At 47.2% G+C, this 20,179-nt stretch overlaps 2 protein-coding genes across 2 annotated transcripts in view; both read left to right on the top strand.

Moving 5' to 3' along the window:
- galnt10 (UDP-N-acetyl-alpha-D-galactosamine:polypeptide N-acetylgalactosaminyltransferase 10 (GalNAc-T10)) overlaps nt 1-5,171 on the top strand; it is a 65,989-nt gene extending 60,818 nt beyond the window's left edge. The window contains exon 12 of the mRNA XM_088932943.1: nt 1,228-5,171. Coding sequence (XP_088789069.1) covers nt 1,228-1,389 — 162 coding nt within the window. The 3' untranslated portion in view covers nt 1,390-5,171. The remainder of the gene's footprint in view (nt 1-1,227) is intronic.
- A 4,180-nt stretch (nt 5,172-9,351) lies between these two features.
- Nucleotides 9,352-19,769, top strand: sap30l (sap30-like). Its single transcript, XM_088932501.1, has 4 exons — nt 9,352-12,253; nt 12,720-12,842; nt 14,448-14,546; nt 17,360-19,769. The coding sequence occupies exons 1-4, from the start codon at nt 12,068-12,070 to the stop codon at nt 17,486-17,488; spliced, it is 537 nt and encodes a 178-aa protein (XP_088788627.1). The 5' UTR covers nt 9,352-12,067; the 3' UTR covers nt 17,489-19,769.
- Nucleotides 19,770-20,179: the final 410 nt, after the last annotated feature.

Consider the following 20,179-nt stretch of genomic DNA (forward strand, 5'->3'; position numbering starts at 1 on the left):
TCTGATTACTGGGCAGGAATTCCCTGGAAGGGGTTTGATAGACTGATTCCAGAGTCTGTATTGATTAGTTATTAGTCTTCAGTTCTTCACCTGAATCTGGAAGGAAAAAAATCTTACATTCCTCTAGATTTTATTTATGGGTGCAATATTGGTTTTAATTAAAATCATTTTGACTTGGATAATGTATTTCAGTTGCCTGGCATCTAGTATACAAGGGTAATTGAATAGACCCTGTTTGCCTCAGTCTTTTTTTCACTGCTTCTAGTAAACTGAATCAGAATAATCATTTCATCTAGCTCAAGTATAAAATATCAATTTGACGCCTTGCCATGAAGTAAAAGATTTCACTGACAGACCATCACTCTCGTGTTTCCTCAGCCTAAGGCATGTTGACACTTTCTTCTTCAGTAATCACCTGGGTGAAATATTCATTTAAGGTATCAGCCATTTCCCTTTCATCATCTGGAAGTTTCCCATTTTTATCTCTGAGACACTAAGCGTCATTGTTCACCCTGATGCTGCTGGGATACTGAAAAAACCTTTAGCATTCATTCACATCTGCAATGCAGTTTTCGTTTCTCACTCCCTCGGCCTGTATCTTATCTTTTTATCTGTGTGTTCAATTCACTATACTTCTTTTCTTTAACTGGATCTGTGCGTGAAGTGACTTCTTTCCTCTCGGGTAATTATTGTTTTTACCAAATAAGATGCAAGTTTTCCTTGGTGTTCTGTCAGTAGGAATTGTTAGAAAACCAACAGGAAAACACTAAAAGCAGAGATGCCTCATCGCTCCTGACACTCTCTCGGGGCGCAGACTGCCTGGGGAGAATATTGTACCTGCTCTCCAACATCAGGGGGTCCAGTATATTTGCTCCCTTTGTCACATCCACCCTTCAGAAACACCTGTGAAGAATGTGGGGGGAAAGCTACAGTAAGAAAGTCAGACATGACCTCACGTGGCAAAACCACAGTCCCTCATGATAGTGTCTGTCGGATGTCTGTCAGGTAAATCTAAAGGTGTCCTTAAATTTCCCCCTGCAGTGCTCTGACTCGTTTGCCCGCCTGGTGAAACGTTGTTGCTGGTCTGCCTCCGGTGCAGTGAGTGACGCCCTGGCTTCTCTCACGAAGTGACTGCGTGTGACTCAGTTCACACGCAGGACTGAACTACCAAACGGGCAGGATGGGGCAGATGGTCTGTGACAAAATACCTGTTGTCTCTTCCTTCAGGACAAAAGTATCTACCACCCCATCAGTAACAGCTGCATGGACGCCAGCCCAGCAGAAAAAAAGGTCTTCATGAACAGCTGTGACTCCTCCTCCAAAACACAGCAGTGGGCGTTTGAGAAAACAAACTCCACCGTCTTGGAACTATTCAACAGAAACAACTGAAACACCAACTCCAAGGTCTGGAGTGTATTTTCTTATGGAGCCGGGTATGTGGATATTCTGGGGGGAATTTAGAAAGAGGTTTTATACCCAGAACATTGGGGACAAGGGATGTTTCTCGGGAGTGGTAAAATTGTGATGGGCAAGCCAGTCTGCATGTGAGCGCTGTAGGAATGCAGACAGCCTGGCCGTCAAATTATGCTGGGATAAAGTCTGAAATGGTCAGGGCAGTAGGGTTTTATCTTATTTTGGAACTGATTTACCTACAAGAGTTTTTTTTTGCAGTAGCTTTCAGGTGGTGAAACTGATAGTGATGCATCTCCTTTGTCCCTTGAAGCCTGTCTTGTGGACGCCGGCAGCTTTGCTCCAAGCACAGCGACCCTTAAGCCTCACATCACATAGCGCCAGCCTGAGACATCCCTGCCACTCCAGCGGACCAGTCAGCGCGCAGGAAGGGCTGCTCTTAGCTCCCTGTCTGGAGATCAATAACATTTCAGTCCTGCACTGCCACTGTGCATTTGAATGTTAATTTAACAACTAAATGCACTGCATGTCTTGAAACACCCAGCACACAGAAGCAGATAAATTAGCCATTAGTAATAAATTAGACAACATTAATAAGATGGCAACTAGTTTGTGACAGAAGTCCATGTAATATAATTATGTCTAAAACTTTCTTGAACCCCAGCTCTTTGTTTTCAAAAGCTTAGAATCCATTAAAGCATCACAAAGTATGTTGTCTAAAGGTTTTTAATGCTTAATGGTGGCAGTAGGATCTGGAAAGCAACCATTAAGACACTAACAGCAGAGGAAGTGTTTTGAAATATTTCACTGAGATAAAGAATCAAACTCATTTTTTTTTGTTGGGGGAAAAACTGGATAGTGATATTTATTAAAACTTTGTTTAGCAGTAATATGAATCAGATTTGTCTGGGGCTTGACGCGATCATGCCAGTCTGGTTTGCCCAGGTCGCAGCTGTAGGAGGGGCTCACGCGGTCGAACCTGAGGTGGCAGACTTGAATGAAATCTCAGTGCCTTGCTGGACAAGGGCCGACGAATCCCAGCTCTGGGCCAAGGAGCCTTTTTTAAAGCATTGTTGTGTGTGTGTGTGTGCACCCAGCAGGTTTGCTTGTAAAGCATTTCTAATGAATGTTAACTTTCTGTGTTTTTCAACTGTAGTGTTTGTTCGCTTGGGAAAAGAGAGTGACACAGTTTCAGATAACGGTATGTTTTAGGTTTGAAAGGGAACAACACATTTAAACATATACAACAGTTGGATAAACGCATACAAAAGCCCCAACAGCTGTTTGAGTGATCCTGTCCGTGGAGAGTTATTTCTCTCCAGGAAGCTCGACTGTGTTCAAAGCCCCAGCTCTCTTGCACGGACTGTACATGCCCTCGTCTCCCTCTTGGGAATCCCTGAGCAGAGCCAGGCCTCCGACGACCTCTTGTCGTTGACCCGTGTGCTTCAGTCCGAGATGCAGGTTTTTAGGTTTACTTTTGATGGCTGTCTCTTCTCACCACAAGACCACCTCTAAGCCTGCTCTCAGAGCCTCCTCCTGACGAATTGTTCTTCGTCAGTCCTGGGGTGGGAGACTTCTAAGGCCAACAAGCAGGTGGTGCTCTTCCTTCCAGATCCCAGAAGTCCCAGCCAGTCCACCACTGTGGTGACATACGGAGCTGTCAATCAGATCAGATGTTATGCCTGCGTCCTGCCTGGCACGGTCATTTATCTGTTTGCAGGAGTGCAGGACCTGTGCCCAGGACCCTATTTACATTTGACACTGCTTAGCGGTGTTTTGCAATGAGATGTTTAGTTTATTGTTATTAGCAGTACAGTAGAAGTAGGATATTTCACTGTCACTGTTTTTATTTAAAAACGGGCTGTTAGGCTGGAGTTCCCTATTAGGACAGTAAGGTCGTGAGAGAGGGTGGTGTCACTGTCTATTCTATCAATGTGCTGCAATATCCTAGAGGGGTTAGAAATAATACTGGAGGCTTTTTGGAGTGACAACTTAGCAGCCTTTAATTAATTATAATGCTCTTTTTAATTATGTGCGCATGTATGTTTTTTTCTGCTTCAAGCAGGGTTCATTTTCACTAATAAGCCATTTCTCAGTTCTGCCCTGTGTCCTGCAGTTGAGTTGCAGGCAGGCTGTGATGCAGGTGGGGAAGAACGTTGCTCTGCTATCGGCTCAGTCTGCTGAACTCACGCCAGGAGCTCAGTCGTGGTTGAAATTACAGACTCAATTTTCAGAACACAAAACAATCCAAAACCCACTGGATTCAGTCATTGGGAACATGTGGCCTTTTAAATACATAATTGTGATGCGTGCAAAGCACAGTGGACTAAGTGAAAATCGTCAAAGAGAAGAGAGATGGAAGTTAGAGAATGAAATTGCTGCAATACGGATTCTTTAAACTAGCAGCTACCCAGTCAGTCACCTCAGAAACTGTCTGGATCCATGCTCAAATAGTGTCTGTTCTCTCTCGGTTTAAACATGGAGTTGGTTTCTCTGAATTAACCCACTCAAAAGGGAGAACCTTAGTTCTTAAGATTTCATTATGATTTCTGTAGCATTTTGATAGTTCTAAAGACAATAAGATTTATTTTTAATCATTGCTTTAATGATGGGATTCCCTTTTCCTTTTGGTCATTTATTTCAGATGTCAAGTAGCACATTATCACACATTAGCACAAACCTTTCACTTCACTTCAATAATTGGATGCTTTTAGTTTCTTTTATCATACTTTTGGAAAATGTGCTCTCTTTAAAAATATCGGGCTTGGTCTGGACAGGTGCTGAAACATGAATTTCCAATGCTGGACTTTTCAGCCTAAAATAAAACATAAAACACACATAGGAATGCGACAGTGGACTTTCTCGAGATCTTCTTGTATAAATATGATTATTGGATCTGAGACTTCAAAAGTTCAAAAACTTTTTAAATCAACTCTGTCTTCTGCAATGCCCTTTTTGAGAATGATTTTAACACTTTTAAAGAAAAGGGTCTGTCGTACAGTGTTTGGCACTTTAAATTAATGCAAACGAACCTGCAAAACTGAATGCTTCCAGCATGTCAATTTAGGGTAGAAAAGGTTTCTAGATTTGGAATATACTTTAATTTGAACTGGATGTTTTATAGGAGGAATTTTGTAGAATTCTGTCATACTTGTGGGCATTATCTTATGTTTTCAATGCTGTAATTTTGTGAACTCGGAATTGTTATATTTAAAGACTTCATGAAATATATCTGGGCTTTGATGAGCTGAATGGTTTCCTCTCATTTGTAACCTTTCTAACATCCTGGAGGTGAATCGGAGAGCTTGTGTGGCTTCGCAGTGGAGGTTCTTGAACCCGTGTGCTTGTTTCAGTTTGGTGGTACAGGTGATCTCGAAACAATTTGATTTTATTCTGATATGAGATATATTTTGGGGGGGTGCTAATTCAATTAATATTTTTATAAAGAGGAAAAACTACATCTTTTATACAGTTGAAATTTGATAATTTCCTATTTGAAATACTGTTCAGCTAAAGTGGAAGAAATGTTTGCAGTGTTGCTTTTAACTCACAATATACTGTGTATACTTGGTGTGGAATTATGTTTAGGGAATTAAAGTGCACATTTTGTATCTCATAAATATCCAATATTTTTTTCTACTGACTTTTAGACACAATGACTGTAAAAAATGTATTTAGATATTTAACAAACTACAACTAAACTGGAATTGTATAATATTTTTGCTGAAATGTACAATAAAATGTTTATATATTTGAATTTCTTACTGCCTCCTGTTTGTTTTCCTTTTTGGCTTAAAGAATATTTACTGTTCTCGAAGTTTGGGTGCCCTACCATTATAACAGAGTGCAGTTGTATTGACCAGTGGTCTCTCCAGTATCTTCAGAGAGCTTTCCATCTGTGATAAGCTGGTAAGATAAGATCACATTAGTCATATATTTTTCTTGCATTAGGAATTTGTCTTTTCGCAGACCCCAGCTTGCTCTCCATGAGACACACAGACAGGGAGAGAAGCTGGGGGTCAGAGCGCAGGGTCAGCCAGTTATATGGTGCCCCTGGAACAGTTGGGGTTAAAGGCCTTGCTCAGGGGCCCAATGGAGTAGGATTCCTCAACCGGCAGCCTTCCAGCCACAGGCGCAGATCCTGAGCCACAGAGCCACCGCTCCACCAATAAGGATAGCAGTGTACAATCTAAGGGCTGAAGAAGTGTCCTCATTCATTCTCGTCTTTGCATTGGCTTGTGCATACTGGGGTGAGGGTTGTAAAAAATACAGGTTACCTTGCGTGTTCATGCCCTGCAGCAACAAGGTTCTCATCCCTAGGTGCTTCACATGTAGCTTCACATGTCACATGGTAACTCATTTCATTCACCAGTGAAGCTCAGCTCCTCCTGGACCAGCTGCCCCACTGCGCAGCAGATCAGGGGGACGAGAGAGAAGCTGCTCCAGCCCTGGTTGCATTAAGGCCAGGACTGCTCAAGCCCAGAGTGAGGTGGTGGTCTTTTTGAAGTATTTTGAAGAGTATTTCCATTGTCTTACATCAGCCTGGAAGGAACTGAATTTCCTGAGCAGGATTTTTGAGCTCTGAGTGTGTTGCATCATTGGTACATTATCTCTGCTAAGAGCCAGACTAATTAGGCCTTCCCAGACCTTTTCATCTCCTAAAAGTCCCATTTCAAATTGGGATCTTGAAATGCATTAAAAAATCAATCTGAAAGGTCTTTAAAAGGAAAGCTTGTAGAGGGAGCTACATGAGGCCAAGTGAGCATTTGGGAGTTGAAACTGAAAAGATTCCTCAGATACATGATTAGTATTGGACTGCTTGAAAACTCAAATTTGACTTTAATTAATCTCATTTCCCCCTTAATAAAAAAAATCCAGTCTAGTTTCACTTTGTTTGTTCCAATGTATATATTAAAACAGATCAGATCAACAGACCTAATCTTCCTTGCTGCCAAATGCATGATTTACTGTTCCAGGGCTGGCAGTCCTGCTCCTGGAGGGCCTGTGTGTCTGCAGGTCGTTATTTCAGCTCGGCTCTTGACTGAAATCAGCTCATTATTGTCCTAACAAGGGCAGTTTAGCAGCTCCTCCCAAGCTCCTCAGGGGGTGACACTTTGAAGACCACCTGCAGTCACAGCGCCCCCTCCAGGACCAGGAATTCCCCCCCTGCTTGTAGACACCACACAGGTGCAGCACGTGGGATCGTGACTCTAAGGAAAAAACAAAGAGGAAGTATTCATGTTTCAGTAAGTGCAGTGTTCAGCGTTTTTACATCATGCAGCACGGACCCCAGTCCGGAGCAGAACAGCTGGTCAGCTGAGGCAGACAGGAGAAACTGGGAGAGAAGCGTCATCGTTTCCAGATCCTCGGCTCATTGCTTCCTTAACGGCCTTCGCCAGGCGTAACTGGTACAGTCCGAGACTATCAAGAGAAACGGCAACAACTCATCTCCAGGAAGCTGGTTTGTCTGGCCGATCTGCTGCGCTGAGGTGAGGGAAACAGAGAAAGTCCCCAGTGCCAGCGAAGAGCGAGCACAGGGTCGGGGAGGCTCATCCTGAAGACACAGCCCCCTGGAAACGCCAGGCCCCCCGCCCCGTCCCGGGCAGTGCCCTGCTGCCCCACTGGCTGGCCCGATCCCCAGCGCGGTCTTGCATGGTCCTGCAGTTCGGCGGACGATGTTTCCAAGGCCACAGTACTGGGCTCCGTCAGGATGTGGTTCTATCCCCCAGGGCTGCGCCGTCCCCGACGCTCTCCGCCATCCCGCGGCACCGCTTGGCTCTCCCGCCGCAGGCCGCGCCCGAGGTGGTCCCACCGTGACACCCGCTCCGCTGAGGGCCCCCGGCCTCCAGACGCCCCTGCCTCACAGTTATTTCTTCTCCGAGGCCACCAGATCTTTGCCACGTTCCTGCTGGCGAGTTTTACACCACAGAGTGACCGAATCCTTGGCTTTTACTGAAAAAAACTAGAGTCTTCTGCAGCGAATCGCTGCACAAACAAGAGGTGGTTTCAGTTCCGGTCAGTGAGCACACCGTGAGCTCCGAAACTGACACACTGGTGCCCATCCTCCATTTGGCCAAAGCAACGGAATTGTTCTGCTAGCCCTCTGCCTCCAGAGAGAGACGCGTGTGAAGGACTGGGCTTTCTCATCTGAGCAGCGATCGTCTCACCAGTTGCGCGTGTGGCGATGTGGCGTCAGAGCAGTCATACATCGTTAAGAGCCCGCTGTTCCATATTTGCAACAACAAATCAGAGATGGCATTTAAAAAACATCTTATCTGCGAACTCAAGAGAGCGAATCCTGACGTCTTCCGTCACACAGAAAAAAGGGGGGAACCCCAACATGTCGATGGCGTGAAAACAGCTCTTCCAAAGCGAAGTGAGCAGATAAAAGCCCTTTCCTTCCCCCTGCTGCTCCTGCGGGAACTGTGCGTGATGTCTTCAGGTGAGCGCCGACGCTTGGCTGCTGAACAGTGCATCGAAACTGTTACATACTGTAATAACATGCTGCTTCATTCCCTGTAAACACAGAAAAATATATGGAACTCGGATGTGTGGATTAAAAAGCTGTTTGCAAATGCTTATGTTGTATTATTTTTTAGAGGACAGGGACTGTGGTCTATGCATTTTCTAACTTCCGGCACTGTACCTAAACACAGACTTCTGCTGGTGAAAGGGAAAAAAAAACACATTGACCGTTTTCCGGAAGGAAGTGAGTTCGCCAAGCCAACCGGCGGGATCTGGCGCCCTCTGCTGGTCACAGTCAAGTACAGCTGATCGATCGTGACTGATGAAGAAGACAGGGTATAAGATCACTTTATTGGCCATATACAATTTTTTTTGAATTAATATAAACCAAAACCAAAAATTCAAAAAAAATTGTATAAACCTTCTAAAACATGGCTAGGCAGCTTGTTCCACACTCCCACCACCCTTTGGGTAAGTAAGTGCCTCCTGTTCTCAGTTTCAAATGCACTTCCACACAGTTTCCACTTGCGTTCTCTGACTCGTGTTTCAGGGGTCCTTGTGAAGAGACCTGCTGTGTTGACACGTCACCGTCTTTGAAATTTTCTCTCAGTTCCCCTCGCTGTCTTCAGTGTCCAAGACTAACAGTGTTCAGTTCCTTCAGCTGGTCAGTATAGGACACCCCTATCGGTGTAGCACTGCTGAAGCAGTTTAGGACCCTGGCGCTGGCCCGGTGGTGTTTTATAGATCAGAAGCTATTTTTACTCCAGCGCCTCTCGTGATCCAGGGGGCAGCATGCTGGCCAGGTTTTCAGCTCTGCTCCAGGTCCCTGACAAGAGGCCGGGTGCCTGGGGGGTTCTGTCTGTAGGGCTGATAAAACACAGACTGTTCCCGCAGGTTTCGTCTCATTGAGGTTTTGTTTTCCTACCCAGCTCAAACGCTAGTCCTTCCGAAGGCACGCCCGCCCTGGGAAACTACGGCTGCACCCCACAGTCTCTCCCCAAGTTTCAGCACCCGTCACACGAGCTGCTGAAGGAGAACAGCTTCACGCAACACGTCTACCACAAGTACCGCAGGCGCTGTCTCAACGGTAGGCAAGAACCGAGGGCTTTTTCTTAAGATGGCTACACAATAGCTTCTTCTTGTGTCTTTTGGTTTGGGTTTCACTGTTCGCTTTGAAGAAATCCACTGACTTTGTTAGTTCCTCATAGGATCCTGAATCAGGTCAGGTCATAATATTGTCTTTTCAAAATTAACAAGGTTCGGTTCCTCCAGCCTGTCAGTGTGAGACACTCCCTCCAGACTAAAGAGACTCAGTTCCTCCAGCCTGTGGGACACTCCTTTGAACACCAGAATGTATCAGCATGTTCTGAATGCAGGTCTGTGGAAACTGCAGCAGCAGTTCATGATGTCAGAGTCCACAGAGCCTCAGTCCACAGAGTGTTCTCCTTGGTCATCAGAATAAGCGGCACATATTCCTGTGTTTCCAGTACTAGCTAGTCGTAGTCATTCTTGTTTTCCCAGAAGGCATGGATGCATTACATTAAACAAATAATTCCTTGAAAACTATATGTTGAACTCCGCCGTGTGAAGATGATCACCTTTACAAACAACGGAATTATCTATAAATTCTCTGCTGTGTATTAACTTTAGCAAAGCACTCCTCTGCCTGTGATATAAACATCAGAATGCATCTGGCCCTCACTGGCCACAGCTTTATGATCTGCAGGTGAAATGTTCAACAACACTCAGATCATCAAAAGAAGCCCTTTATGACTACAATAAATTCCCACACAAATCTGTCAGGAAAATGATTGCTGGTCACCTGTGTGGCAGGTGCCCTGACATTTCATTGAACAGACACAGCGTATGGAACTTCATGATGATCCTCGACATTTGTCATCAGCAGGGCTGTGCTGTGAAAGTCACAGGTGAGAGGAGTGTGTGTGGCCAGTGAGGAAGCCATATGCTGTGGGCTGCCCACCTGCCTGTGCTGCCACAGGGGTAGGTTGCTTGTCAATGCGTTTGTCCTGTGGAGCTCTGCCCCATTCCTTGTAGAGACTGGTCAAGTGTGCACAGTACCTGCTCACTGGTCTGTGAGCCCTACTGAAGACAGCATTACTTCAGCATTAAACTGAAGGCACGCCCTCATAATTAATTTTTTTTTAAAGTTTCCCAGAAACAAAGTTCAAAAGCCAACCTGGACTGTTGACGGTAATGTGTTGTCAGTTAAGGTTTGATCACGTCAAGCTTTTAAAACAACCGCTTATTCACACTGCATCCCCCAAAGGGAGTTCTTGTGGTCGTTTAAATAGATCGAAACAGATTATATACGAGTTATTTAGGGTGTCTGACTTTTTTCATGTAGAATCACATGCCGTTTGTTCATTACTCTGCGCTTTTGAGTCTGTTTTACACTGACAAGGGTTTTAAAATCGAATCCGAAACTTGAGTTTTAAACACTAGATTATGATTGCCGCTATTCATCATTATTATGCTGTAGCAATTAGAAACAAACGCAGTACTGTCCGGTCGGTGTATCAGAGCAATCGTGCACCGTGCCTCACGCAGTAGGGGAGACAGCTGAAATCATTTGAAAACCAAGCAACTGACTAACTGGTGAAACATGAGGGGATTTCCTTTGTTACTGCAGTTTCGTTTGCGCTATTTCTGGTCCCTTTTGTAATATTTAAAAGGGTGGAACTTGACCGAAAACAGGGTGAGATGAGATTCAGTAACGGATCTGCAAAGGAGCCAAGAGGGGAAGAGACGGACGGTGCGCAGTCAAAAATAACAGAATATCGTACACGCAACTGTCAGTTGTCCGAAAAGCTTTTTTTTTTTCCAATCGTCCTGCGCTGGCATAATGTGATCGACGGCAATGTAATGTCGTGATTAGTGATTGGAGTTGTTGTCGAACAAAAACACAAAGATTGCTCTGGCGATGGGAACGCAAGCGCTCCATGGCAACATGCCTGCGCGAGCCCATTGTGGTCGCTTCCTGCGCGAGCCAGCCAGGCACCGACCCTCCTTTCAAAAAAAACAAATACGACCCGGAATCAAGGAAGTAAGACATCTTGCGGGAGTGACGGGCCCGCCCACCAACCGGAGCGCAGCGTGCGAGCGCCGGCGCCCGCCCCCCTCGCCCCGCGACCAATCGCCGCTCGGGGGGGGCGGCACTTCCGCTGCCAGGATAGGACATGTTTTATTGTGCGATCAGTTTCACTGAAGACTCCTGCAGTTGTTTCTAACTCCGTGAAATTCGGGTTTCGGGAGGGCAGATCGGCGGTTTTGAAGGAGGACGGGCACGTAGAGACTCGAAATACCCGGTTCGCCCATAGGCTTGTCGGCGGAGCCTCGATACGTTGGCGCAGGGGTCCGTGTGCTGGCATTTGATCGGTACAGCCAGCTCAGCCGGCGGCGCAGAAGTGGAGTCGGGTAGAGTATTGCACTCAGCCCTTTTCCCTCCCGATTCTCCTGTCACCTCGGCTGCGAACAGGCACCGCCGCAGGAACTTCGGCCGCTTCTCGTTTCTCGGGGTCTGGCCGTGCAGCGCCGGTTTCGCCGGGTTCCCGGGCGCGGAGGCTCGTCGGTGTGGGCATGCCCCAGCGGGCCTGCGGTCGGCGGCAGACGCGGTGGAGCTTGAGGTTGTAGCTGCTGCAGCCAGCGAGAGATCCCCCTGGCTCTGCGTTTTGCACTTGAATGTTGTCTGGCCTCGTACTTTTTTACCTCGGTCCCTGTTTTTGGCTTGGGTCTAGAAAGCTGTATCCGAACCAGCAAGTCGCTGTGTAATCACTGAAGATCTTTTCGACTTTTTTTTTCAATCGGAGAACAGCTTAGGCGCTATTTTTTTCCCTCAATCGTAGCCTTTTTTTTCCTCCCCAGACTTCATCTAGTCGCGTATCCTAATCCTCTCTATCTGATATTCGCCCGGAGTTGTGTGTGTGTTGGTTTTGTTTTTTGTTGCTCCTACCCTTTTTTGTGTGATTTCGTTCCGCACGGTCGCCCTCTTCCAGAGGAGCCCTTTTTCAGCGCTCTGGTCTCCTCATGAAAGAGTGCATGCTCGCTTGACTTAGAAAAAAAAAAAAAGAAAGGAAGAGGAGACGAAGAGGAGGAGGCCGGAACCGGACTGTGTGCGTGTGTGTGTGTGTGTCTCTCTCTCGTCCCCCTCACCCGAGTCCGAGACAAAAGCGGCATGAACGGGTTCAGCACGGAGGAGGACAGCCACGACGGGCCGCCGGCGCCGCCGCTTTACGGCCAGAGCTGCTGTCTCATCGAGGACGGGGAGCGCTGCAGCCGCTCCGCCGGCAACGCCTCCTTCAGCAAGCGCATCCAGAAGAGCATCTCGCAGAAGAAGCTCAAGCTGGACATCGACAAGAGCGTAGGTGGACCCGCCGGCCCCTCGGCAGTCGGCACGCCGCACGCCGGCCCCACGCCTCTTCCGTTTAGTCCGGGCTGGGGTACCGGGGGAGGGGTGGGTAACGCCGTGGCTGACCCCGTGTGCGCCTGGCGGCCTTGTCGCCTTTAAATTCTTAAATCGCTGCGCACGGGTCGCCGCTGTAGTTCGGTCCGGCTCGGCTTGAAGCCCGCAGAGCTGACTCTCCCGGCCGGGGTCCCGCAGCGCCCGAGATCTGGTGCGGGCTTGTCCACGCCTCCTCCTCCTCCCCCCTCCCTCTCTCCTTCAAACATGGCTGTTGCTAAGGAAGCCCCCCGGGTTGTCCGCGGCCGGGCCGGGAATGAGAGCGAGAGGCGCTGCGGGGCTCTGGCCCGGAGCGGATCGGGGGAAAATGCTGACGGCGTGTTTGCACTGGGCCTGAGTCCTGTGCTGTGCGTCTGCTTGCTCCTAGGTCAGGCATCTGTACATCTGCGACTTCCACAAGAACTTCATCCAGAGCGTCCGGAACAAGAGGAAGAGGAAGACGAGCGACGACGGGGGCGAGTCTCCTGACCACGACGTCGAAGTGCCAGAGGTACTGGGGTACTGGGGGGGTTGCAGGCGTATTCAGATGAAGCCCCAGATTAAAACGAGCTCCGGTGACAGACTGATAGGATGCGCGCAGGGCCTGACGTAGATGCTCAAGTGCAGCCGGTGTCCGAGTTCGGCAGTGAAAGGGCTTGTCGCCCGTGGAGGACGCAGCAGGCCAGTCGGGGGCCAGGCGTGTGGGCGCAGCAGGCCAGTCGGGGGCCAGGCGTGTGGGCGCAGCAGGGCTCTCTTCAAGCCAGTCAGGGGTCAGATGAGAAGAGGCCAGCCTCTCCATCTTACTGCAGCTAACAGTGTCTCACTGGCCCAGGACAGCTGGCTGCGCAGTTTGTTCCAGACATCCACCTCCCACTCCAGAAAGAAAGCTGCGTGTCGGCTGAGCCTGAGTCGTTCGTGCTCAGATGTGATTTGCTCTCCCAGCTGTGTGTCTTTCTCTTCGGCTCGCGGTTCCCGGCGTGGGCTGAAGCACCGAGCACAAGTGGGAGGCGAGGTAGCCGGGGGAGGGGTCTTGTTTCGAAGCTCGGCGGTGCTCCGCGCGGCTCGCTGTCCCGTTTCAGTATTTGTCAGCGGTACAGAACATGGCCTGAAGCCAAGGGGAGCACAGAGACTGTGAAACTTGAGAAGTGCCGGTTGCTGAATGGGCACCTTCAGAACGCTGGGGTTAGTGGTGGAAGAGCCCTCAGTGCAGAGCGAGAGAACTGCGCTGTGTGCCAAAGGAAGGCCTCGATCTCCGAGTCCTCGGACACAAGTCCAGGGCAGGTCTGGACGTTAGGCGTACCCACGTCCTTCTCGCAGTGTTGCACCTCATTAGGAAAGGTTTGGGAATTAATCTGGAAGCCACTTTAGACCTGCTTTTCTTCTTAAGAAATCTGCCGTGATTGAGGATTTTGAACACCTGCCGATTGAGGGACAGCCCTGTGTGGGGTCTCGGCAGCTGTGTGTATTCATGTGATCGGCACAGACACGGCTTCTGCGAGGCAGTCGGCAGTCCAGGCTGGAATTAACTGCACTTCGCAACGTGAAGGACGTTAGAGAGGTTTGGAGATGACGCTTATTGTAATGATGCCACATGTGGGAAATGTTTCCGCTGGTGTCAGAGAAACGTTGTGATTTCATTTAACAAGCTCATTTTAGCCACTGACCCCTTCGTCAGTGCTGTGCAAAGCTCAGTCTGGTCTGAGCCCATCGGCATCCCTGCATCTTCATACCACCACCCAGTACAGATTCATCAGGGCTTAGTGTTCTTGGAGAGTTTCTTGCAAAACAAATAACCTCTAATCGATGGATAATTCAGCATAATGTTTTTGTATTTCAATTAGTTTTTGCTTAAAAAAACATTTTTTACTTCAGAGCCAGATTTGGATATGCCCCCTATTGTTAAATAAGGCAAATCTGGCGAATGTGTGCTGTGCTGTGCTGCGCTGCATCCACACGCTTGAAAAGTAACCAGTGCAGAAGCTGACACATCTTAATCAGGCCACTGGCACTCGCTGATGGCCTCCAGTATTCCACGGAAGCCCACAGTTTGAGCTATTTCAGCAGCAGTGCTAATGGATTGAAAGTCGTGACTGCTCTCTTTCGTGTTGTTTTGTAGGTCGACTTGTTTCAGCTTCAGGTGAACACACTAAGACGCTACAAGCGGCATTACAAGTTACAGACCCGGCCAGGCCTCAACAAAGCTCAGCTGGCAGAGGTAATGTGTATTTCTGAGTGCCCACGCTGTCCGTCGATAGATTCTTTGCTTCAGTTTCTAGTCGTTGCTTTCCGAAAGCAGTGGCTTTTGCTCTGTGAAGCACAGTAGCGTCACAGACTGCGATATGGCTGGTTTTGGCCTGTGCGTTAGTTTCCATCTCGAAACGGAGATTTGGCGATAAAGTTCCTCCGCGAAGTTTGTTCCACAACAGACACAAATGTACAAATCGCCAAAGCTTTCTGTCATTATTGAATTTGACAGAAGTTTTAAAACTGCAACATAAAAGTTTGTCTCCAAAATAAATGGAGTTCGTCTCCATAGCAATAAAAATCATTCCAGCCATGTTTGTAATAACCACGTACAGCCAAATAAATTCAGTTATCATGGTTTATTGCTTCAGATTAACCCATTTGAGTTCTGCTATGTAACCCTTGCATATCCTCGAAGTCAAGTCTTCCTTTTCCACACAAGGGGGGGCTTCAGCGTGTCCTGAACGAAAGGCAGAAAGTTCAGAAGCTTTTTCATTCTTCCCTGAGGTCCACACTGGCTCGTTCACCCCTTTGGGAACTTAAGATCATAATAATGCATTTGGAGCCCCCTCTGCAAAACATCTGTTTCCTGCTCCCCAAAGGTAATCTGGCAGCTGTGACTTCAAATCATTCTGGCTGAGGGCCAGTCGTCCATTAGAGAGAAAATTGTTCAGAACCTTCTTGTACAAACTTGTTTCTTGAAAAAATAAGCTTATTCCAATTAACTTTGCAGCGTATGCTGCTTTGCATCAGTACTCCCAGATGACAAACCATTCGTGCTTTGTTGTCATAAGGACAGTTAACAGGCATTTTAAAAATATCAAACATGGACTCCCATCGCATGCAAGTTCCTAAGACTGGATTGCATTCCTTTAGCCTTAACGTTCGCATTATAATTGTGTGTGACTTGACTACTGAAATGAGAAACAAAAGAAAATGATTTCCATCAACTGCTCAGAGCTCCGTGGCTTGAAAACGGATAATGACATCAGTTGGCTGTGTCAGTGATATAAAAAGCACCAGGTCTGCTGGCCAATTATAAACCTTAAACCTTGCAAAGAAGACTATTATCTTTGCTTTTCAGTGCAAGTGCCAGAAACAGTAACCGTTTCAGACAAAGGCCATACGAAGACGGTAGAAGAGGTGCTTTTCCTTTTCTTCCAAAAAGCAAGATGCGCTTTCTTTCTTTTTTTCCTGACAAGAAAATCGAATTCATTGCACTGTGCTTCGCTACAGGCAAGGTCTTTTGACATCTTGGTTAAATGACAAACCTTCCCAGCCTCCCCTGGGCCGGTGTGCATTAAACTCATGTGCTGTGAAGACGAGCGTGGGGAAGGAGCTCGTTAGGACACAGCTTGTGGCCTAAATAAAAGGCCTCATAGAGGGAAAGAGAGATTCCTGTTCATACACATTTTAATGCTAAAAGGTTCATGCATAACTCTTTTATGCAAATGCCAGTTTGTCATGAAAATGCTAAATCCTCAACAGCACCGTGGTCTCTCAAATAGACGGATCTACAGATCCCTCACATGTACCATCTCTGCTTTTTAACCATGGTAACTGAAACTACCTTGGCTGCACAGCCTCATTATATCCAATTTAGCTGTTATATAAACAGGCTCAGTCAGAAGTTTGGATGTAGGCTGTACAGAGAGACTGGGGGAGAGAACAATATCATTCTTTCTTCTTCTCTCTAATCCCTCGATTCACGAGTACTCCAGCGTGTATGAGTATTCCCCTAACACAGATAACCTGTGGCTGGCAAAAAACGTGCAGCTAAGCATTATTACAAAATTATCATCAAAGGACCGTCTTGTTTAAGACAACCGGTGCCAAATTCTGTTACTGCAGATACGCTATCAGGCACAAGGACTATAAGATTTCGCAGGAGTGCAGGGATCCGCAGTTGTTCTGGTGCTGGCTTGAGTTTCTTTTTCTTGCACACAAGTATCCCACTACGTTACTTTGCGCTGGTTTGAAATGTACAGTGGGGTGAAGCTGTTGAAATCGAACCCGGTGTTGCTCAGTCAGGGGTTTCCCTTGTCGTTCTGGGAGTCGGCACTATGCACGGCACCCCCCAGAAATCGAGCAGTGAACAGCACTGCCTTTCAGACCCTGTGTGATATTGCTGCTGTGACGCTGGCTTGGCGTACTTGAAAACAGCACATTATCTACTGCGGTCTAGCTGGCGCTGGGGGCGGACCCGAGCGCTAGTGTCTGTGCCCAAGGAACATTGAAAAGGCCTGCCAAGAAGTCACTCCAGCCATAAAAGTCTCACAAAAGAATCTCCCTGCAGCAGTCTCGTTTGGATAAATTGTGTCATTGATTTGTTTGAAAGGCCTGTAGGCCACTGTCTTTCTGGGCAGCATTAAAGAAATAAGACTCCCTGTACAGGGCAGTTCTTACTGAACTCAGGCTGCACGCTGTTCAGATTGTCCCGATGAAGCAGAAGAGGTGCCTCTATCTGAAGGTGAATGTGTTCTAGGATCAGGAAGGGCCAGAATTTCTACAAGCACCTGCAGGTCAGTAGACTGGAGATGTTCTGTCTTCAGCCTGTCCTCAGGCCAGCTCAGCCCTCAGCGAGGACGTCTTGTGCTCGTGTGAGGTTTCCCGATATCTGCTAGGACAGGGACTAAAGGTCGCGAACTTGACCTGAACTTGTGCAGAAGGAGAAGCTGCAGTTCTCCTTGGAGAAAGGCGGTGTCTTCACTTAACATTTTAAAGACAGAATTTTAATCTATCCTCCCTACAGAAAGCATTAACAATATCTCTTCTTTGTTTTAGACTGTTAGTCGTCACTTCAGGAATATTCCTGTGAATGAGAAGGACACACTGACCTATTTTATTTATATGGTGAAGAGCAACAAAAGCCGTCTTGATCAGAAATCAGAAGGCAGCAAACAGCTGGAGTAACGTCGCTGGGTTGTAAAGTACCCGAGGCGGACGGACATGTCAGAAACGAAGAAGCTCTTGTTCAGCCAAACATTAAGACTGTTCCGGTCGAAAAGGGTATAGCTATAATGTGAATATATATGTACAAAAAATAAACTTTTAACTGAACGTGGTAGAAGAAAAAGATGTAGTGTTGCTGCAGTAAGAGTGTGTTTTTATTTTTGCTGCTGGGGGCGTCGGGCCGCAGTGCTGCGCTTGCAGGCTGGCGCGGTGAACAGCGGTTGGCTTGATGTGGGAGGAGAGCTGGGTGCCGGCAGGGGGGGCTGTTCACGCCCTGCTCGAGCAGCCGTGGGGACAGGGGGGTATCTGAGCGCCCGCAGCTTCCCAGCAAGTGATCTGCACACCCCCACTCTCACAGGTGTGTTCACAGGGCTCCCGTGTCGCCGCGATGACCACGGCTCCTGTTGATCATGTCTTTTGATTTTGCTGTCAGTAGTTGAACTGGAAATCATGAAATGCTGATTAAAACAAGAGCCACCTTTTTCTTAAATGCCACACAAGCCCGTTCCTTCCTTTATTTATTTTTTTTATGTGAGACTGGATGATGGAAGAGGCAGAATTTGATTTTGGGAGGGGGTTGTTACCATCATATAATCCAGCCCAGCTCGGAAGGGAGCCAGCTGTGTTCCTGTGTCTCCAGTTGGTGTGAGATGACACTGGGCTCACTGCTGTTGGTCTGGAACTTGAGAAGAGCAAAACTGCCCTTTACTCGTTCAGCAAATGCTCTTTGGACCTGCCAAGGCTAGAAAGGTTTCCACAATGCAGAACATGAGATTTTGCAGTCTTGTAGACAGATACTGCTTTTAAAGCTTTGCACAGTGTGGGCATCTTCTTCCCAGGTATGGTTTTACACAGCGTTTTGGAAAATTAAGTATAGAAGAATGCACTTCCAACAAGCTGCTGTTTCCAAGATGTACATTGTGTAAATGACGGAGGTTGGCACTGTATCACTTCACCATTTATGATTTTCCTTAATTAACCCAGTTCTGAATAGACAGGCATGACAATCGCGAGGGGTTGATCAGAAGAATTGCCTTGTTTTCTAAGTAAAATACTTTTAATCACTTAGTGGAAATATTACAGCATGTGAAACAATGAAACTCTTATTTTTATTTCCGTTTATGGTTTAAGCTCAGTGGAGCACGTGTAATATCGAATTCCTGGTTGTGTTGCTTTCATTTTTTTACTAGGTTATTTCAGATGTGTTACCTACACATGTACAGTTAGTAATTTTAGCAGCACAAGCTTGAGTTTTTCTTCCTGGTGGCGCTGGGTCAGGAACTGCGGAAGTGTGGTGGCGCTTGCCCAAGGACAGGCCATTCCGAACTGCGGGAATTGCTCTCCTGCTGCGCCGCGTCCGAGCACATGGTGAAATGTCCGGGTGGGAATGCACAGCGATGAAAGGACTGTAGAGCACAAGCCTGTTCTTTGAATCCTCTCGCAGCGCAGATTGATGGGCTGAACCACCAGCTGCACTGTGGGCTGAAGAACATCGTCTCCTTTCCTCCTGGGCTGGAACTCGGCTTTGTTTAAAAGCTGTGGTGTTCCTGGGTTCAGTGAGGTTATTTTTCCTCTGATGTGATGGTGGCTCAGAAGACCCTGCGGGAGAATCGCACCGGTCCCGGTCGTTGATGAAAGGGTGGGTCGAAGGAGCCTGTTCCCATTCGACGGCTGAATATGCAATCAAGTGGCCTCTTTTTCAGTTGGCACTCAATGGGATTTTTTACAAAACACAAAAGCAACTGTAATAGAAAAATGGGTCTGGTAGCAATTTCCATTTTAATCCATGCCTTTATTTGAGTATATTTTATTAATCTGGAAAGAGATCAACCATGCATATACGCTGCATATATTGGACACAAAGTGGTTCTTACCATGTGATGAACAAGATGTTCCGACAGGGGGACTGGACGTGCTTAGCAGTCCTCAGTCCAAGATGTAATGCCTTAGTATGGGGGTTTTGTTAGCTTCATTGTATTGGAGGCTTTGTATTTAAGACTGTATGTACAAAGTGAAAGAGCTTTTGTCCCTGCAACACTTGCTGTATCTTGATGAAGTGTTGATACCTGTTACAGCTGTGCTAGTACACATTAGTGCTGTGTAAGTTTTGCTGTTTTCTTTTGTTTAAAGGTTTTGTAAGATGTAAACACACTGGCTGTGCTGTCCTACAACTTGCTGTACTAAACTAGATCGAGGTAGACACCCGCTTACTGCTTTTAATAAATGTTCTGTGTATAGTAAACTGGAGGTGTTGTGTCATTGCTGCTGATGGGTCCTGTGCCAGTGTTGTGTTGCCCACAGTTTGGCCAGGGCAGTGTTGTACCCCCGCTGTCCTGGTTTGGGGGTTCAGTGGTGCTCTCTCGGCTGCTCAGATCCCCAGTGCGGGGCTCGGCCAGCTCGGGGCTCTTGGGTCTGTTACCTCAGAGACCAGGAGAGCCAGGCCGTGTGGGAACAGCTCCTCAGGAGCAGCATGGGGTCAGGATTTCTTGACTGTTTTATCCATTTTCTCCTGATCTCAGGTTTGTAATGTGAATTCTTGCTGTGGGTTAGGTTTTTTTAGTTTCTCAATATCGTATGCAGTTTTTTAGTTCTTATTTTCTTCACTCACCAATTATTGATATTTTCCCATACAAGACTCTTTTATTAATTTCT

This window comes from Atractosteus spatula, chromosome 14 (assembly GCF_055471065.1).
Source record: "Atractosteus spatula isolate fAtrSpa1 chromosome 14, fAtrSpa1.hap1, whole genome shotgun sequence".
Taxonomy (NCBI): Eukaryota; Metazoa; Chordata; class Actinopteri; order Semionotiformes; family Lepisosteidae; genus Atractosteus; species Atractosteus spatula.

Excerpts from the sequence above, each read along its gene's own strand:
- sap30l (XM_088932501.1), top strand. The coding sequence starts at position 12,068 with ATGAACGGGTTCAGCACGGAGGAGGACAGCCACGACGGGCCGCCGGCG. Across the intron at positions 12,843-14,447 it reads ACGACGTCGAAGTGCCAGAG|GTCGACTTGTTTCAGCTTCA; the intron begins GTACTGGGGTAC and ends GTTGTTTTGTAG. Across the intron at positions 14,547-17,359 it reads ACAAAGCTCAGCTGGCAGAG|ACTGTTAGTCGTCACTTCAG; the intron begins GTAATGTGTATT and ends TCTTTGTTTTAG.